This window comes from Sinohyriopsis cumingii, chromosome 8, assembly GCF_028554795.1.
Source record: "Sinohyriopsis cumingii isolate HCF-2022 chromosome 8, ASM2855479v2, whole genome shotgun sequence".
Lineage (NCBI taxonomy): Eukaryota > Metazoa > Mollusca > Bivalvia > Unionida > Unionidae > Sinohyriopsis > Sinohyriopsis cumingii.
Window position 1 is genome coordinate 28533072 of NC_142968.1, and position 15573 is coordinate 28548644.

The following is a 15573-nucleotide window of genomic DNA, read 5'->3' on the forward strand; positions in this document are numbered from 1 at the left end:
TTTAAGAGCAATGACAAATTAGAACATATGTGAACGTACTAGTTGAGTATGATCTTTACTCATCGTTTAATGTCTTACTGACAGAATCTGTTGTATCAGAATTTGAGAAATACCAAGCAATATTTGATCGATATGACAGGGATACTGTAATGAAATGGGCCCATTGTTGTTTAATGAGGGAAGATATCAGACATTTTCTTAGGATAGATATGTGAACAGCAATATTCTGCTGATTATTAAGATAATATATAGATTTGTGACTGGAGCTAGAGTGGTGAATCATTATCAGCTATAATAAACTTATTTCGCGGCGACAGCAACGTTGTGAAGTAAAACGTCAGAAACAAATTGTATCTTGCTCAGCAATGCTGAGGTCGATACAGCAAGATCATGGTCGAATACGATTAGAACACTTTGAACAAAAACATCAATTTATGTCTGAAAAATAGTGAGATAGCTGCTATACTAAACAGCAGGTGATTGATAACGAAAGATGATTCTATATCCTACGATAAAGTAAAGTGCATCCCAAATAACATTGAAAAGTATATATCCGTTACACTCCGGAAGTTAAGATTTATTGTAAATTTACAGTTTATAGCAGCATCGTTGGGTGAGCTTGTAACAGGTTGCGGGAAAAATAATAATAATAATAGTAATAATAATGCTAATGATGATAATAATAATGAGGACTTTGTATAGCTCCTAATCTTTAGAAGTTCTTAGCGCTTTACAACATTAGACATCATTTATAAAATAAAATAAAAACATATAATGATATGATTAACAAAACAAACACCATTAAATTAGAAACAAATAAAAATACATTCTGAGAATATTTAAGATTGGAAACATTATTAGGTTTTTCAGTTTGTGTCTAAGTTCAGTGGGCAATTAATTCCACGTTGCTTGGCCCTGGTATGTAAAAGAACGCTGTCCATATGACTTTGTTTTCATAGTGGGAATAATGAGTATACGATTATCAGAAGAGGAGTGTAAGTATCCTGCTTGTGTGTACACATGGGTGAGGTCCGATGGGTATGTTGGACTAGAGTCTGACAGTAAAACGTAGCATAGAGAACACATTTTGTGTTTGATTTTGGATCGAATGGATAGCCAATGTAGGATACAGAGCAGCGGGGAGGTGTGCTCTGATCGTGATACTCTAAGTATGATCGAAGCAGCTGTGTTTTGAAGGTTTTTAAGTTTCTGGAGCAGATATTGAGATGTACCATACATATATGAATTACAATATTCTAGCCTGGAAAGTACTAATGAACAAGTGTTTTAGTGGCATCAAATGAAAGATATTTGCGAACTGAACTGATGCGTCTCAGCTCAATATATGCAGCCTTGCATATGTTCATGACATGATGGTGCAATGTGAAAGTACTGTCCAGAGTAACACCTAGGTTTCATACTGATTGTGTGAATTTAATGTTGGTGTTGTTTATATTTATTGCTTAAGGTAAAGGATGAGAATGAGAAAGTTTTTGTGTTGTGATCAGAATGAAGAGGTATGTTGATCATCTGCCATATAAACTTGTTCCATCTGGTGATTTTGTTAGTATGAATATATTCAACGAAAATCGAGTATCCTTTCGTAAAAGAAAGACAAACTTTAAGTTTAACAAGCTATTTTATGTCGGCATGGCAGTACTTCATATACCAAAGATGTTTATGTACTGGTTCCACTACGATTTTGCTAAGGTTAAGTGGCCTGATGCAGAATTGTTGTTTACTGACACTGATTCGCTAATATATATAAACGGATGATATTTATCAAGAAATTTGCGATAGCCGAGAATTATATGATCTTTCAGATTGTCCTAGAAAAGAACAGAGGATTTCACTATGACAATAACGAAAAATTTATAGGAAAGTTTATGGATGAAACTAATTTTGTTCCTATCGTTGAGTGTATCGAACTGCAAAGTAAGCTGTATTGCTTTAAACTGGCAGATAATAAAGCTGAATAACGAGAAAAGACATCGAAAGAAATGTAGTAGGTAAGGTAATCAGATTCGATAATTATAAGGCTGCGCTGGACGGAGTTTTTGGTTATGTTGAGATGATGACAATATAATCTAATCGTCATAAAATTAAGACTAATGTTATCATAAAATCTGGTCTGTGTAATGTTGATGATAAGCGATATTATTATGAGAGCACCAATACATTTGCGTTAGGATATAAAAATGTCACTTTAGCAAAGATTAATTTGTTCAGATTGGTTGTTACAGTAAATTTTGTGTGAATGTCATAATTAGGAAAAGTAAAATTTGTATTGAAATGTAAAATAAAAAAAACAGTAGTGCATAATGAAGGGGATTGTTTCTGAGCCAGACAATATTTTTGTTTGACGACTATGATGATTTCCATGATAGGCCCTCGAGTTAGCTAATCGATAATGAAATCGAGGCTGTTGTCTTAACGAAATTGTTTTCGTATTTGTTTAGACAAATGGGGGTGGTGGTTGGGGGGTAAAAATCAGGATCTCGTCCATGTTCAAAAATATGTTTTGGCTAGGAAGCCTCCTTTATACTCACTATGTATGTATGTATGTATGCATGTATGTATGTATGTATGTATGTATGCATGTGTGTTTGTGTGTGTGTGTCTATGTATATATGTATGTAGGTATGTTGGTATGTAGGTATGTATGTAGGTATGTAGGTAGGTAGGTATGTAGGTATGTGTGTATGTATGTATGACTGACTGACTGACTGACTGTATGTATGTATGCGTGTTTGTGTGTGTGTGTGTCTATGTATGTATGTATGTAAGTAGGTATGGCTGATTAACTGACGTTCTTTATTTCCTCTTCAGAGAAGATTTCATTCAGTTAATTTTTCTTTAATACAGAAAAGATAGGAACATAGCTTGACATTAATTGACTTACAGTAGACTATATATATATATATATATATATATATATATATATATACACACACATGTATATACATATATATACATTCATACACATACACATACATACATACACATACACACATATGTATACATACATACATATACATGCATATATGCATATATACACACATACACATATATATACACACATACATATATTCATATATATATACATACATGCACCCATATATATACATACATACACACAGATACATATATATATACACACATATACATATATATACACATACACACACACACACACACACATATATATATATATATATATATATATATATATATATATATATATATATATATATATATATATATATATATAAAGAAACGTAAAGAAAACGAAATATCTAAACACATGAGAGAACTCATTGCAAACGAGATATATACGTAACATATATTAAGAGAGGAAAATAAAGGAATTGGAATTATTTACATTCGACTTTTATCGATTTAAATGGATTATCATGTTCTCTCTCACTTAGAACACGTGTGGATAATGTATAAGATTGAAATGAAATGGTTCCATTTCCCTAATTTACTGAACAAGCATAGTGAGCAATTCAACTGAATACAAAAAGCAATATACACATTTTCAAAATTAAAAAGTAGCAATTATAGGAACTGTTTTAGCTGGAATAATATTGTAAAAATGGTTCCATTATCTTCACAAGTATTAGTACTGCGGCCAATTTAGTATGCTTGAATCAAAGCATCCGCGACAACTGTTTTAAAACATGAAATATCTACACCAGATATCCATTAAAAGATCAGTTTCAAAAATGTATAAGAAGTATAAGCAACGATGTGTTTATGTTCATCGTTACAGAATACGTCCGGATGACAAACTCAACAAATGACAAATTGAAAGAACGCTGATATATTAGAGAACAACTGAACGCAAGAGAGCTTCAGAACAACTTAGTCACTTCCTGACAACTATCTTGATGATACTAGAAATAATAGACTGTTCTTTTATTTTCAGATATAGGGTTTTGCTGTAGGACATTACAACAACATCTCAATTTATTTATTTATTTATTAATTTTTTTTTTTGGGGGGGGGTGCAGCGGAGGGAATTAAAAACTAATCGGTTTAGTTTCATCAATAACAGGTGTGCATCCAGGACTTTTCTAACTCCATCGTGATGTACATTAAATTACTCGAAATTCCTCTAAATAGTGACAATAAATAAAGTATTGAAGTTAAACGCTTAACACATTACAAATTTAACTTTACTCCGTGTAACAGTTACATATTATTCATAACGAACTACAATATTAAATTGCCAGAATTTACTAAACGGAGAATAACACTGGCATCGACTGAATCTTATACTGTTTGTTAGATTTTTTAAACCTAAAGCTTCATATATTTGCTTTCACCAAGTCAATACACCTGAAAACAATAATGTGAAACATTTGTATTTGCTCATATTTACCAACCTAATCATCAATATATAAATGAAAATGGATATAAATAGATTTTTTGCGGCAGGGCTGTTACTTGTGTGTTCTACGTAGAGCAAATAAGATCAGTAAAAAAAAATTGGAAATATACTCTGTGTGTGTGTGATTTAGAATTTTAACTTTGATTTAAGAATTGTTCAGTCATACCACAACGATATATGCAGTGTAGCTGTTTATAGGGATGTCTAAGCACTGGGGCATCATGCTGCAGACATGTAACATCATGTCCCACCCAGGGACATTATCCTGACTCCAGGCCGACCAGTTCAAAAATTAGTCTTTTAATGTTGAGCGCCAAGCGAGGCAGCCACTACAAATTTTTGTTAAGTATTTGGTATCACTGGGCGGATCTGGAACTCTCACATCCACTCTAACCACTAGGCCGCGGGAGCAGTCAAAAATAGACTGATGAAATCAAAATTATAGTAAGACTTTCTGAATGTAAATTCAAATAGTTTTGGAATCATGGAGAGTTAGCATTTCTTTTTCAGCAGGAAAGCACTGAAATCTATTTGAGAGAAAAATATATAACTAATATTGCACGACCTGGTCGTAACGAAAGTATGGCTATATCTATGTTGCGTAACGTTTTGCTGAATGCACCCTACACGCATTACATACTTCACATCATTATAGGATTACAATGAGAAAAAATCCTACAACATTAATTTAATTGTTTCAAATACTCGTATTATGTTTTACATTGTGTTACAGGCAAAAGATATGCGTGCTATCTACGTTTTAGCGTTCACGAAGAATCAGTACAAGGACTGTATAGTGTAATCAAAACCACACGCATTCAATCTGGAATAAAACACGGTATCATTCAACTGATCTAATGTAAAACATGACTGTCTTCACAGCAAGATCAATATTGAGAGCAATATCATAACTCTTAGATATAAGGAAAGACGACGGCAGGCGGTTATGATTGTAGGAGGAATACTAACGGTTCTTCAGCTCCATAGAGACACTGTCTGTTTATTGTATAAGATTATAATAGAGCCGATGGCGACTTAATAAGTCAAGAAAATATAGCATATAACGGTATATTGAAAAATGACCCTAATACATAGTTTATTGATAAGATAAGAATTAGTTATCCTCGTTTGCTATTATCGTGACTTTCGGGCATATACAACTGTTTTTCATCAAAAATAAAAATACTTTTTGTAGACTTTTAGAAGCGAACGTTTCATGACTCACATTTCTCAGTAAATACGGAGTTAAACTGACTGTTTAAGTATATAATGATGTTGGGTAATACAGATTTCCAGGAAGGTAATAGAAAATACTCCGATACTGTCTTGTATTCTTCTGTCTCAGTAGTTGTCTGTCATCGGCAATTCTCTCTCTCTCTCTCCATGGAATATGAGGAGCGTGTGAATCATTTAACGTTACCTTTACTTCACAATAAAATCGATATATTCGGCCATTCATTTACCTTTTTTACTTTTAGACTGCGGGCACTCAGTAGTATTGCCCTCCACTTTAACATTTCTCTTCCACTATTTGCTCTTTCTATGGCTTTGTTATACGCGTTGTTTTCATTTCCTATCGTTTACAAATCATGTTTCTTTAAAAATAAACGCAATGCACGTTTAGCAGCAATAATATATTTTTTTGTTATTTATATGTTTATAAAACAACTGGTGATAAATGACAATATAATATTCACACGTGTCTGTCGAACATGACTAAAAGTGTAGAAAATACTAATTAAATCATGTTTACAAAAAAGACACATAGTGACATATTATGTTCATGTACATGTGTTTTCAGAGAACAATAATTCCTATCCTGGACATATATGAATCAAACCCGGTATCACTAATATAACGATGTGTACAACATTGTCAATAATAATTACAGAAAGTACAACACATTTTAAACATCTTGCAAAAATGGGCATCCAAAATTTTTAAACTTAACAAAATATTTGCAGAAAGTGAATTGTAGAGAAATTGCAAAAATGGGCTACCAAAAATGTTAAACTTAACAAAATACTAGAAGAAAGCAAAATGTATACAAAGATATCAATTGAAATGGTACAAATATGATAAGGAATCAACGTTAATAGTTCATATCTTAGCAAATATGATAAAGTAAAACACAATCAAGCTGAAAAGACCATATGTGCATAAATTTATAACAATGTTTGTGATTATTATATCAATACATTGAAACTATAAAAGGTAACATTTTTACGAGCATTGAAAAAGTGATGGTAACGAATATTCACTAAGATACAAGAATATGCATCACTTAATATTTTATCATATTTAAATGTGACCTTATATTATTGAGCATTGAGTTCATTATTTATATGATACATGTATGTATGCATGCATGACTGCACATACGTACGTACGTACGTATGTATGTATATATGTATGTATGTATGTTCGTACGTTCGTATGTATATATGTATACTACGTTCCATCCTACTCTTTGTTGAAATACTTAAATACACACGACAAGTTTGCTCTCAATTAAAATTATACGAGATAAGCTAATATAAAATAAATATATTGTCAAATGTACTGATATATGTTCTGCAGCCTGCTTGTGCATCGATAATGACATGCTATGTTTCTGTGGTGTTGTGATTTGGATTTTTAACGTAGCGTTAACAAATGTTCAGTCATATCGCTACGATGTCTGCAATGTTGCAGTTTATAGTGATGTCTAGCACTTGGGCATCATGCCGCAGACATGTAGCATGATGTCCCACCCAGTCACATTATCCTGACACCGGCCGACCAGTCCTAACACTAACTCTTAATGCTGAGCGCGAAGCGAGGCAGCTGTTAGTACCGTTTTTGGTATGACACGGCCGGGGATCGAACCCACAACCTCCCGCATCCGAGGCGGACGCTCGAACCACTAGGCCACCCGAGCGGTGCTATGTTTCTACCCAGTTATTAACTTAAGTACACGTGTAAATACTCTACTGATGCAACTCGGGAAGTTTTATGCCTCTATTAGTGACATTACCTACGTTTACCATTTTACTCCATGCTATAATTGGATGCTTACACTGTATTTAAAAAAACGTAAACAGTTGCAGCATTGTATAAATTAGAGAACAATATATTTCTCATAGTACAAACAAATGTATTAATAATTCTCTCTGTACCAGCCTTCGGGCCTAAGTGATTTCATGCAAAATCTATTCCACCTCTTGAAGGGATATTTCTTTATTTAGTTCATTAAAAATGAAAATAAACTCTATTTCAAAATATTTTTATACAGGTTTGAAAAAGTGATCATTTGAGTTTTGTGAAAAGTAATTCTTCGAAAGTTTTCCTTGCAATATATGAGTATTTAAGACTAGCATAATCGTGTCATATTGTCCAGTACAACATCGTAAATATCTCTTTCTCAGTTACAATGCCTCCAGTTCAGCATATGCATGCCTGTATGTTGAGGACGATTGTTTTTGTATGTATAGTCTGATCTTGGATTCATTATTTTGTTTCTTGCTGCTGGCATTTTTAGAATTAAGCAATAATTCAAATTACCCATAAAAATAAACCGTTGTCTTCACGTAAATCATTAAACCAATGAATTTTCATCTCGCCCTATAGCGTGAAATGTTTTAGTCTTCTAAAGAATTGTATGCAGACAGTTTGAAAAATGTCAGGAAGTTGTGATGAACGACTTTAAACAGTGCCGCAGTCACCATTCTCAAGTAATTTTTTTCGTAGTAATCTATATTATGTTGTCCACAATATATACTATACCATAGGTGGTATATGAATCAATACAATATAAACGGATCCCACCCACCCCCAGAAAAGCAAAGACACCTATACTCTGCATCTGAATAATCCAAAATACACACGCCAAACATATTAATAATAACAATGTAACTGTTTCGAGCCAAGAGAAAGCAAACCGCTCATAATCACGGTACCTATATTTCAACCATTTTGTTGTCTAGTGCAAACATCTGCGGAAAAGCGTCCTGACACAGGGATGCATATCAATGTGAACACAATTTAGAGGCTATTTGATTTGTTTCCTCATTATGCTTGAATAAACAAAGCATAGCTAGGATATATTATGTTTCATTACTTACGGTATATGTATCGCGATACATATAAAAATCTTCAAAGTAGATCTTAATAGTCTAGCATATCTGTTATACGGTCACATTTAACTTATATTTTAGCGTAGATATTATGTGTTTTATTATGGAGAAAAGACTTACAATGGGGACTTAGTGATGGGAAATGTCATGCTTCATAAATCAAAAATTAGTATCAACGTACTATGTTAACAACTTAGGAGGAATGTACTTATCATTGATAGCATAATCATTATAGTTATTAGTCTAGTTTTCGTAACCATAATATGTGATAATGTTTTTAGTTTCGTTTATAGTTATCCAACTGTAGATAATAACAATACATGCTGGAGAATGAAAGTCAATACTATTTGTAAAATAAATTGAGTTTAGTTTAAATTATATAGTGAGGAAAAGGTTATGCTCGTAATAAAACATAGTAATGTCCATTAAAGAGTCAATCAAACTGTAGCTTATTGTAGTCTTCTCTCCAACGTTTTTTGAATAAAGCTGTATATTTCAACAAGTTCTTGATATGTTCCTCATATCATGCGGCTATCTCTACACGACTGTTAGTTATCAACTGTTACGGATCTCTGTGTATCCACACCAGTATCAACTGATTCGGTTCCATTTTCTAAAATAGAGGAATACATGGTGATAACATGATCATTATTAAGTGCAGAGCATACATGTATAAATAATCCGTGCGTTCTTTGTATCAATACAAGTAGTTTTTATGAGAATATAACACTCATGTTATTTCTTCGGTCTCGGTTCCATCGATTAGTCAGTTTTTAGCACATGTGATATATGAGCAAAGCTAAACATATGGCATTCTTGGAGTGAATTTGAAACATCTTTAATAGTAAACACAACTCGGAAAGTATAAAATGTATTACAACTCACATTACTAATATATACTCTATTATTATGTTTGTTGCCACAATTATAGATGCCACCGGTACAACCAAACGCTCGTTCGAGGGACACAACTCATGACAATGGTCCGTACTTATTAGTCAAAATGTGCTATATAATATAAACAAAAGTATTTAGGTATGAATAAATTGCCAGATGATATTTGACTTTCGAAGGCTGTATTTTCATGTCTTTCATTATTATTAAAACGCATTTGTCTTTGTTATATCTCTTGTTTTGTAGATTCCGTAGATTCGTTGTTGCACACAATGCTTTGCCTCTTATAAGCGACAGTTTTGTCGCTATATGCTCTAGATTTTATGACATATCCGATCCTTGTTGGCGTTATATTTCGTTTGATTTATAAAAAGTCTAGTTGTTAGAACTTTACTAAATATCTACTTCCTTAACTGAACCGTCGAACATTCCATTGTCATTGGCACGTTAATATAAAGATGGCCTATACATGTTATTCTTCATATTTTATGTCATAAGCCTTTGTATATGGCTACAAGATTTAAACTAGCAATTTAACTAGGTGGGTTAAATGTATTTCTTTGAATAATGAATTCCGACAGTCTTTTAATAGCTACAATGCTTTGTGCCATATTCTTTAGGGTAGACGAGAACATGCTGCATTTGCATTGCGAGTAGAATTATATTTAATGGTACGCAATGTATGTTCAATTGCCAGTAAAAAGAAGATAACATTTTCTTCAAATTAAGATACCCTGTACATAATCATTTTCTGTCTGTCAATTGCCATTCAATCAAACGTTTGTCCTTACTCTAAAAGACCTTCCTTTAGAGCTTATCCGAAATAGCAAGTTGTGCATATTTATCACAGTTAGAACATGTGATGAGTACTATGCAATGTATCCTGTCTTAAAGAAAAACTTCGTCACAATCACACTTTCCTGTCTTTTCAGTAACTGGTGAGCAGTTTAAAATGAAGAGATGATACGTCATATACCTATATAACATAATTTAGAATGTTATGTTTCAGTGCATGTTGGCTCACCACTTTCAAGATCCAAGCCACGGGCAATAATTTTCCATCATAGATTCATGCTTCTCTGTAACTCACAGGGCATTTGTATTTAAGAGATTAATACGCACACGGATAGCGTCAATATAGCGAGAGTTACCTACAACATGTTGGAGTCCTACCTTTACGGCTAAACTTATGGGACAGTATATTACGTTTAACACCAACTTTCGTATTCATGCTTGCTATTTAAGTGCAACAAAGATCGAATGAGTCAACGTTGGTATGCTTATATATTGTCACTAGAAGACACTGTATTCTGCGTGTGAGATCCTAACATACATATACAACCGTATATATTGGCATAAATGTCCTTCTATTTAGGAGTAACCTTTATTTTGATTAAATGTTTGTAATGGATAAATGTAGATTTTGGTTTAATTGACTAACCTCTTCCTACCCAGTCAAGGCTACATGTATAGGTTATTTGACGCATTTCTAAATATTTTTCTGACATTGAGTTACAAGAAATGCATACGAAATTTACTTGGCAGTACAACATATATCAGTACTGATACCGATCTCAAAGACTTAAATTGTATATGTTTTCCAAAAATGTTTTATTTGGTATGATATCATTTGGAACTAAAATAATAATAATCATGTGGAGGTGAATTTAATGAAGTCAAGAACTAATATATGTCACATGATACCGTTCAAATGGGTTTCCTCCCTTTCTAACAAAGGGGGCATCTCTGAAACACAGAAAGAAAAATAAACAATAATTTCATACTAAGATATCATATACTTGATAATATGTAGAAAACAGTGCTTCACGACTCTTCAGCACAATATTATTTACACATAACAAACGAAAGGTAAAATACGAAATTCAAATGATGCGTAATAAAATGAAAAGTTCAAAACCACAAATGTATGCATCAAAAATAAAACAAACTATAAAACGGAAGGGAGCGAACATTCTGTAAATTGAAAATAAAATTAAAGATCAATTTAATGCATGTAGATTTCTTAAAACATATTGTAATATAGTCTTCAGTCTCTCAACTATGTCCACACTTTTCTCGAATATTATACATTCAAACAGTTACTTCAATGAGATAACATAGTAATACATCTGCCTGGCAGGTTAGAAGTCTAGACATTGGTCAGCTACGATTGATTGTGCACAATGGTGAAATGTTCCCTCTGATCGAAAGTCATCTTTCAGTAGGTATGAATGAGATAATTCTGTCTGATAGAAGATCAGCGCGATATCATCTCATCTGTATGATTTGGTCTATATAGTGGATATCACTATCCAATGGTTTGTAGGCTGTCCTGGAATTTCGAAGTGAAATTTTCTGTCCACATACGTTAGCAAATGTGACGAGCATGCTGATTATAAATAATGCAGTTATTATATGAAGTATTTTATTCGCAAATGGGTGAGCTCAGAGAAGCTACATAATATGCCCATTCAGTACAATTTATTCATGCCTTCTTCATTTGGTGTGCCAAAAAAGTAAACTAAAACTCACAAATTGCCACTCCAATTGTAAGACTTAGATTGCTGTATAAAATGCAGTTGACAGTTTGAGCTCTGCTCAAAAAATATATTTCGCGTTTAGCTTTATGTAGATGTAGATGCTCTCGACGAAATATGGCTGTGTAAACTTGGTGCCAGGCCTCTATGTTTACGCAGTATTTATTACTTTTTTCAAATATTGATTTAATAACTAAATCATGAAATATAATCACTCAAGTGTCTAATAAAAAATACTTCCAAGTACGTATAGGTGTTTATTAACACAATATGTATAGAATATATGCCATATGCATCTCTGTGGAAGATCTCCGCCTGATGTGAAATAAAAGTCAGTAACGCCTGTGAATATGTATTAATATATATTTCATGTACAGTGATTTGAGACTAATTGATGTACCACTCAGAGCAAGGAGGAACGAGCCCAGAAGGATCGGTTTTATTTATTATCATCTTCGTTGTCGATGAGATTTATCAATAATATTAAAACACATGAGCTGTAATTATGTCTGTCTAAAAACAAAACATACATTCATTAAAATAATTATAAGCATCGATGTTATAAATTGTGATCGAACAGCCTCCGCCCGCAAAAGGATACAGCCTATGATAATAGTAATGACTATATGACAATATAAGCTAGTCATTTTTGATAAAAATTTTAAAAAAAAATAAATCTACAGAATAGTCGACAAGAATAGCTGCAGAATGAAGCAAGTGAAGACGGAAATCAGAGCACTACATCTATTTCATTGGACTGTTGACAAGGTGAGATATAAAAAAATAGTAAAAAAGATATGTACCTTAAACAACAATAAACACATTAATATTACAAAAGTTACCTGAATGTATCGATTGCATGGTCTTCTTCTGCATACCTGTTTTTAGAGAAAGAGAAAATTGTTTAATATTCAAACAGTCTTTAAATTAGACATCCGTTTCATTTTGCTTATAATCGAACCAATTGGGCAGGTAACTGTCATATTTTCGGTACAGGCAGCTATAGAAGAACATCTCAAGACTTTGAATGCTTTCGACGTTCAAATAATATTAAAAGTCCAAACCTCTCATCCATCAACCAGGCAAAGTTAGTTCCTTTCTTTTGAACCGAGAAATGGGGTAGGCTAAACACACAAAGAGTCAATAATGGTGTGGGCCACAAAGCACTTGGCGGGCGAATGGAATAAGAGCAAATAACCAGACAACTGCATGATGGGGCGGAATTAGTTTTTCATCGGCTATATCAGTAACCTGAGCTTTCCCAAACAATAAATTCTCAAACAAGAGGAGGATGAGAATGGTCATTCTCTCTCTCTCTCGCAAATTCAGTTGTGAATCATTTCCTTCAGTGATGGTCCATTCTGGAGCCATTATTAAATGGGCATTCCGAATATGACTCCACAGCTATTCCTATATGTATAAGAGAAAGGTATTAAGTAGTTCATGGATGAAAACATGTAAGCATTGGTCACCTCTTTTTAGACAACAATTTTAATTGTTTTTCAGGTATACTTAATTCCTCTACAAAGCTGCCTGGAACATATAATTCTTCCAGAACCCTTTACTTAAATCGAAATAAATTAACACCATTTACAAAGATGGTTCGACCCAATGAGCTTGGATACTGCTAGTTCTGCTTTCTTAAACGAGCTAGTTTTAGAGTATGCTCTTCAAATAATACTTGTATTAACTACAACTACTTATAGACGGTATACATGTGTAGGTTTTATAATGCGAATTCAATTTCAGATCAAGCAGGTTAATGTCAATACGATTTATTTAACTAATTAATTCTGATTCATTGTAGATGATGCTGGTTCGAATATATACCATTTTCTAGGACTATCCTGTCCAAAATAAGAGGGATTGAACACGTCCTGAAGCCGTATGCTACATATACAAAGATGTGATCTATTTATGTAAGTACGTGACCACTTTAACTGATACCCTGGACGATAAGATTATTAGATAGTTATGGCATACTATTGGAAAAAATAATTTATCGATGGATCGTGTATGCTAGATTATGTATTATTTTCCAAGTTCCTCTTCATTTATTATGTCTCCCCTGTACCCGCTCAACAAAGATATGTCGAGTGTCTCCCCTATCCCAGTCTATCTTGCTGAGGCGATTAACCAACTCTCTTGGTGTCAAGAGAACATGGAGATGGACTAATGTGAGTGGCAGTGAAGAGAGAGTAGAGGCAGTTACGTTAGCCAAAAACATAGCAAAAACATGTAGTGTGCTTTTAAGCCTACCTGTGACACCTTAAGGAATTTAATTGTAATCTGGTCGTTAGCTAATTAATAGAAATTATGTACTCATCGTGAAACGTGTAATAAAATGCTAACAATTTTGTTCTCTTGATACCTTCACATATTTTCACAGTCATGCATATTAATGTGATAACACTAAAATGATATAGTAAAATATTTAGGTAACAAATAAGGTAGTATATATTTACGATTAACCTACTTTAATTCTTCGTAATTATGCATTTGCAATTTGCATCTTTCAATTTGTCTGCCAACTATACTACTTAAATAGCCATCATTCTAGACCACAGTTTACCTTATTGTTGCGTTAGGAAATGTATGTTCTGCAATAACAAGGTTAATGCATTTGTTTCGCCGGAACAGTTTGAGTGTACATGTGCTTTTCATCTACTGAAGTCTTCAGTAAACACAATCTCGTGTTAAATAAGATATATCGTGGGAATTGTAAACTAACGCTTTATATAAACACGTGCACATAATGCGACGGATACAAACAAATGTTACCGTTATGCAATGCTTAACAAAATGTCAAAAGTGAAATGAAAACAGTTAAAATATATGTTATGAATACTTCAAACAATAAACTTCATAATAGAAACACGTAAACGTTTTGTAAAAACAACTGAGTATGTTCTGAGGCCATCATTACCTTCCAAATCGTTCCAATGAAACGTGCCTGTAACAATTTGACAATTAAAACTATCTACATGCAGGTATAGAAGAGAACCATCACAATAACTGTGTTACAAGACAAATTTTTAAGTATATGTCTCATTGTCAAGAAGATATTGAATCTGCTATAAAAACTTACGTTTTAGGCAACTGAAATGGATAATACTTATGACTATAACCACAACAAGCACCAATATGATTATCCCTAGGACAGCAATCGCCACTGTTAATAAGCCTGTTAGTTTTGAATGAATCCAACCTGTAATAGAAGTTGAGAAGTTATATATATATATATATATATATATATATATATATATATATATATATATATATATATATATATATATATATGTATGTATATGAGGATGCGTATTGAATGATATGCATATTAAAGTTTTTTTTTTATTATATAAGGAGTCACCCAAACAAGCCAGTTTAAACAGTGTCAAGTTTTTGGTTTGCAGTTTCACTGGCTATGAAGTATATGCTTGTGTTGAGGTGATACCACAATTGCAATTTAAAGTGGACCAATATCATTTTATTGCACACTCTGATTTTTGCTTCTTAGATTATGTAAATCTACTAATTAGAGCTGGCAGCATTGCAATTATCCTCACTTTTCTCTTGACACTAACGTCCTCCCCTTTTTGTCGCCACCGCCATCACCACCAGGAATATATTT

At 33.0% G+C, this 15573-nt stretch overlaps 1 protein-coding gene across 6 annotated transcripts in view; it reads right to left on the reverse strand.

Moving 5' to 3' along the window:
• LOC149793196 (uncharacterized) overlaps nucleotides 1-15573 on the reverse strand; it is a 495646-nt gene that overhangs the window by 395753 nt on the left and 84320 nt on the right. For 5 of the 6 annotated variants that reach the window (XM_089967155.1, XM_089967152.1, XM_089967156.1 and 2 more), the window contains exons 6-9: nucleotides 15031-15150; nucleotides 12785-12820; nucleotides 11110-11151; nucleotides 6016-9124 (exon numbers count right to left, since the gene is read on the reverse strand). In XM_089967155.1, coding sequence (XP_089823281.1) covers nucleotides 9060-9124; nucleotides 11110-11151; nucleotides 12785-12820; nucleotides 15031-15150 — 263 coding nt within the window. In that variant the 3' untranslated portion in view covers nucleotides 6016-9059. Of the gene's footprint in view, nucleotides 1-6015; nucleotides 9125-11109; nucleotides 11152-12784; nucleotides 12821-15030; nucleotides 15151-15573 lie in introns of those variants that run through there. The other variant, XR_016422729.1, reaches the window with a different exon arrangement.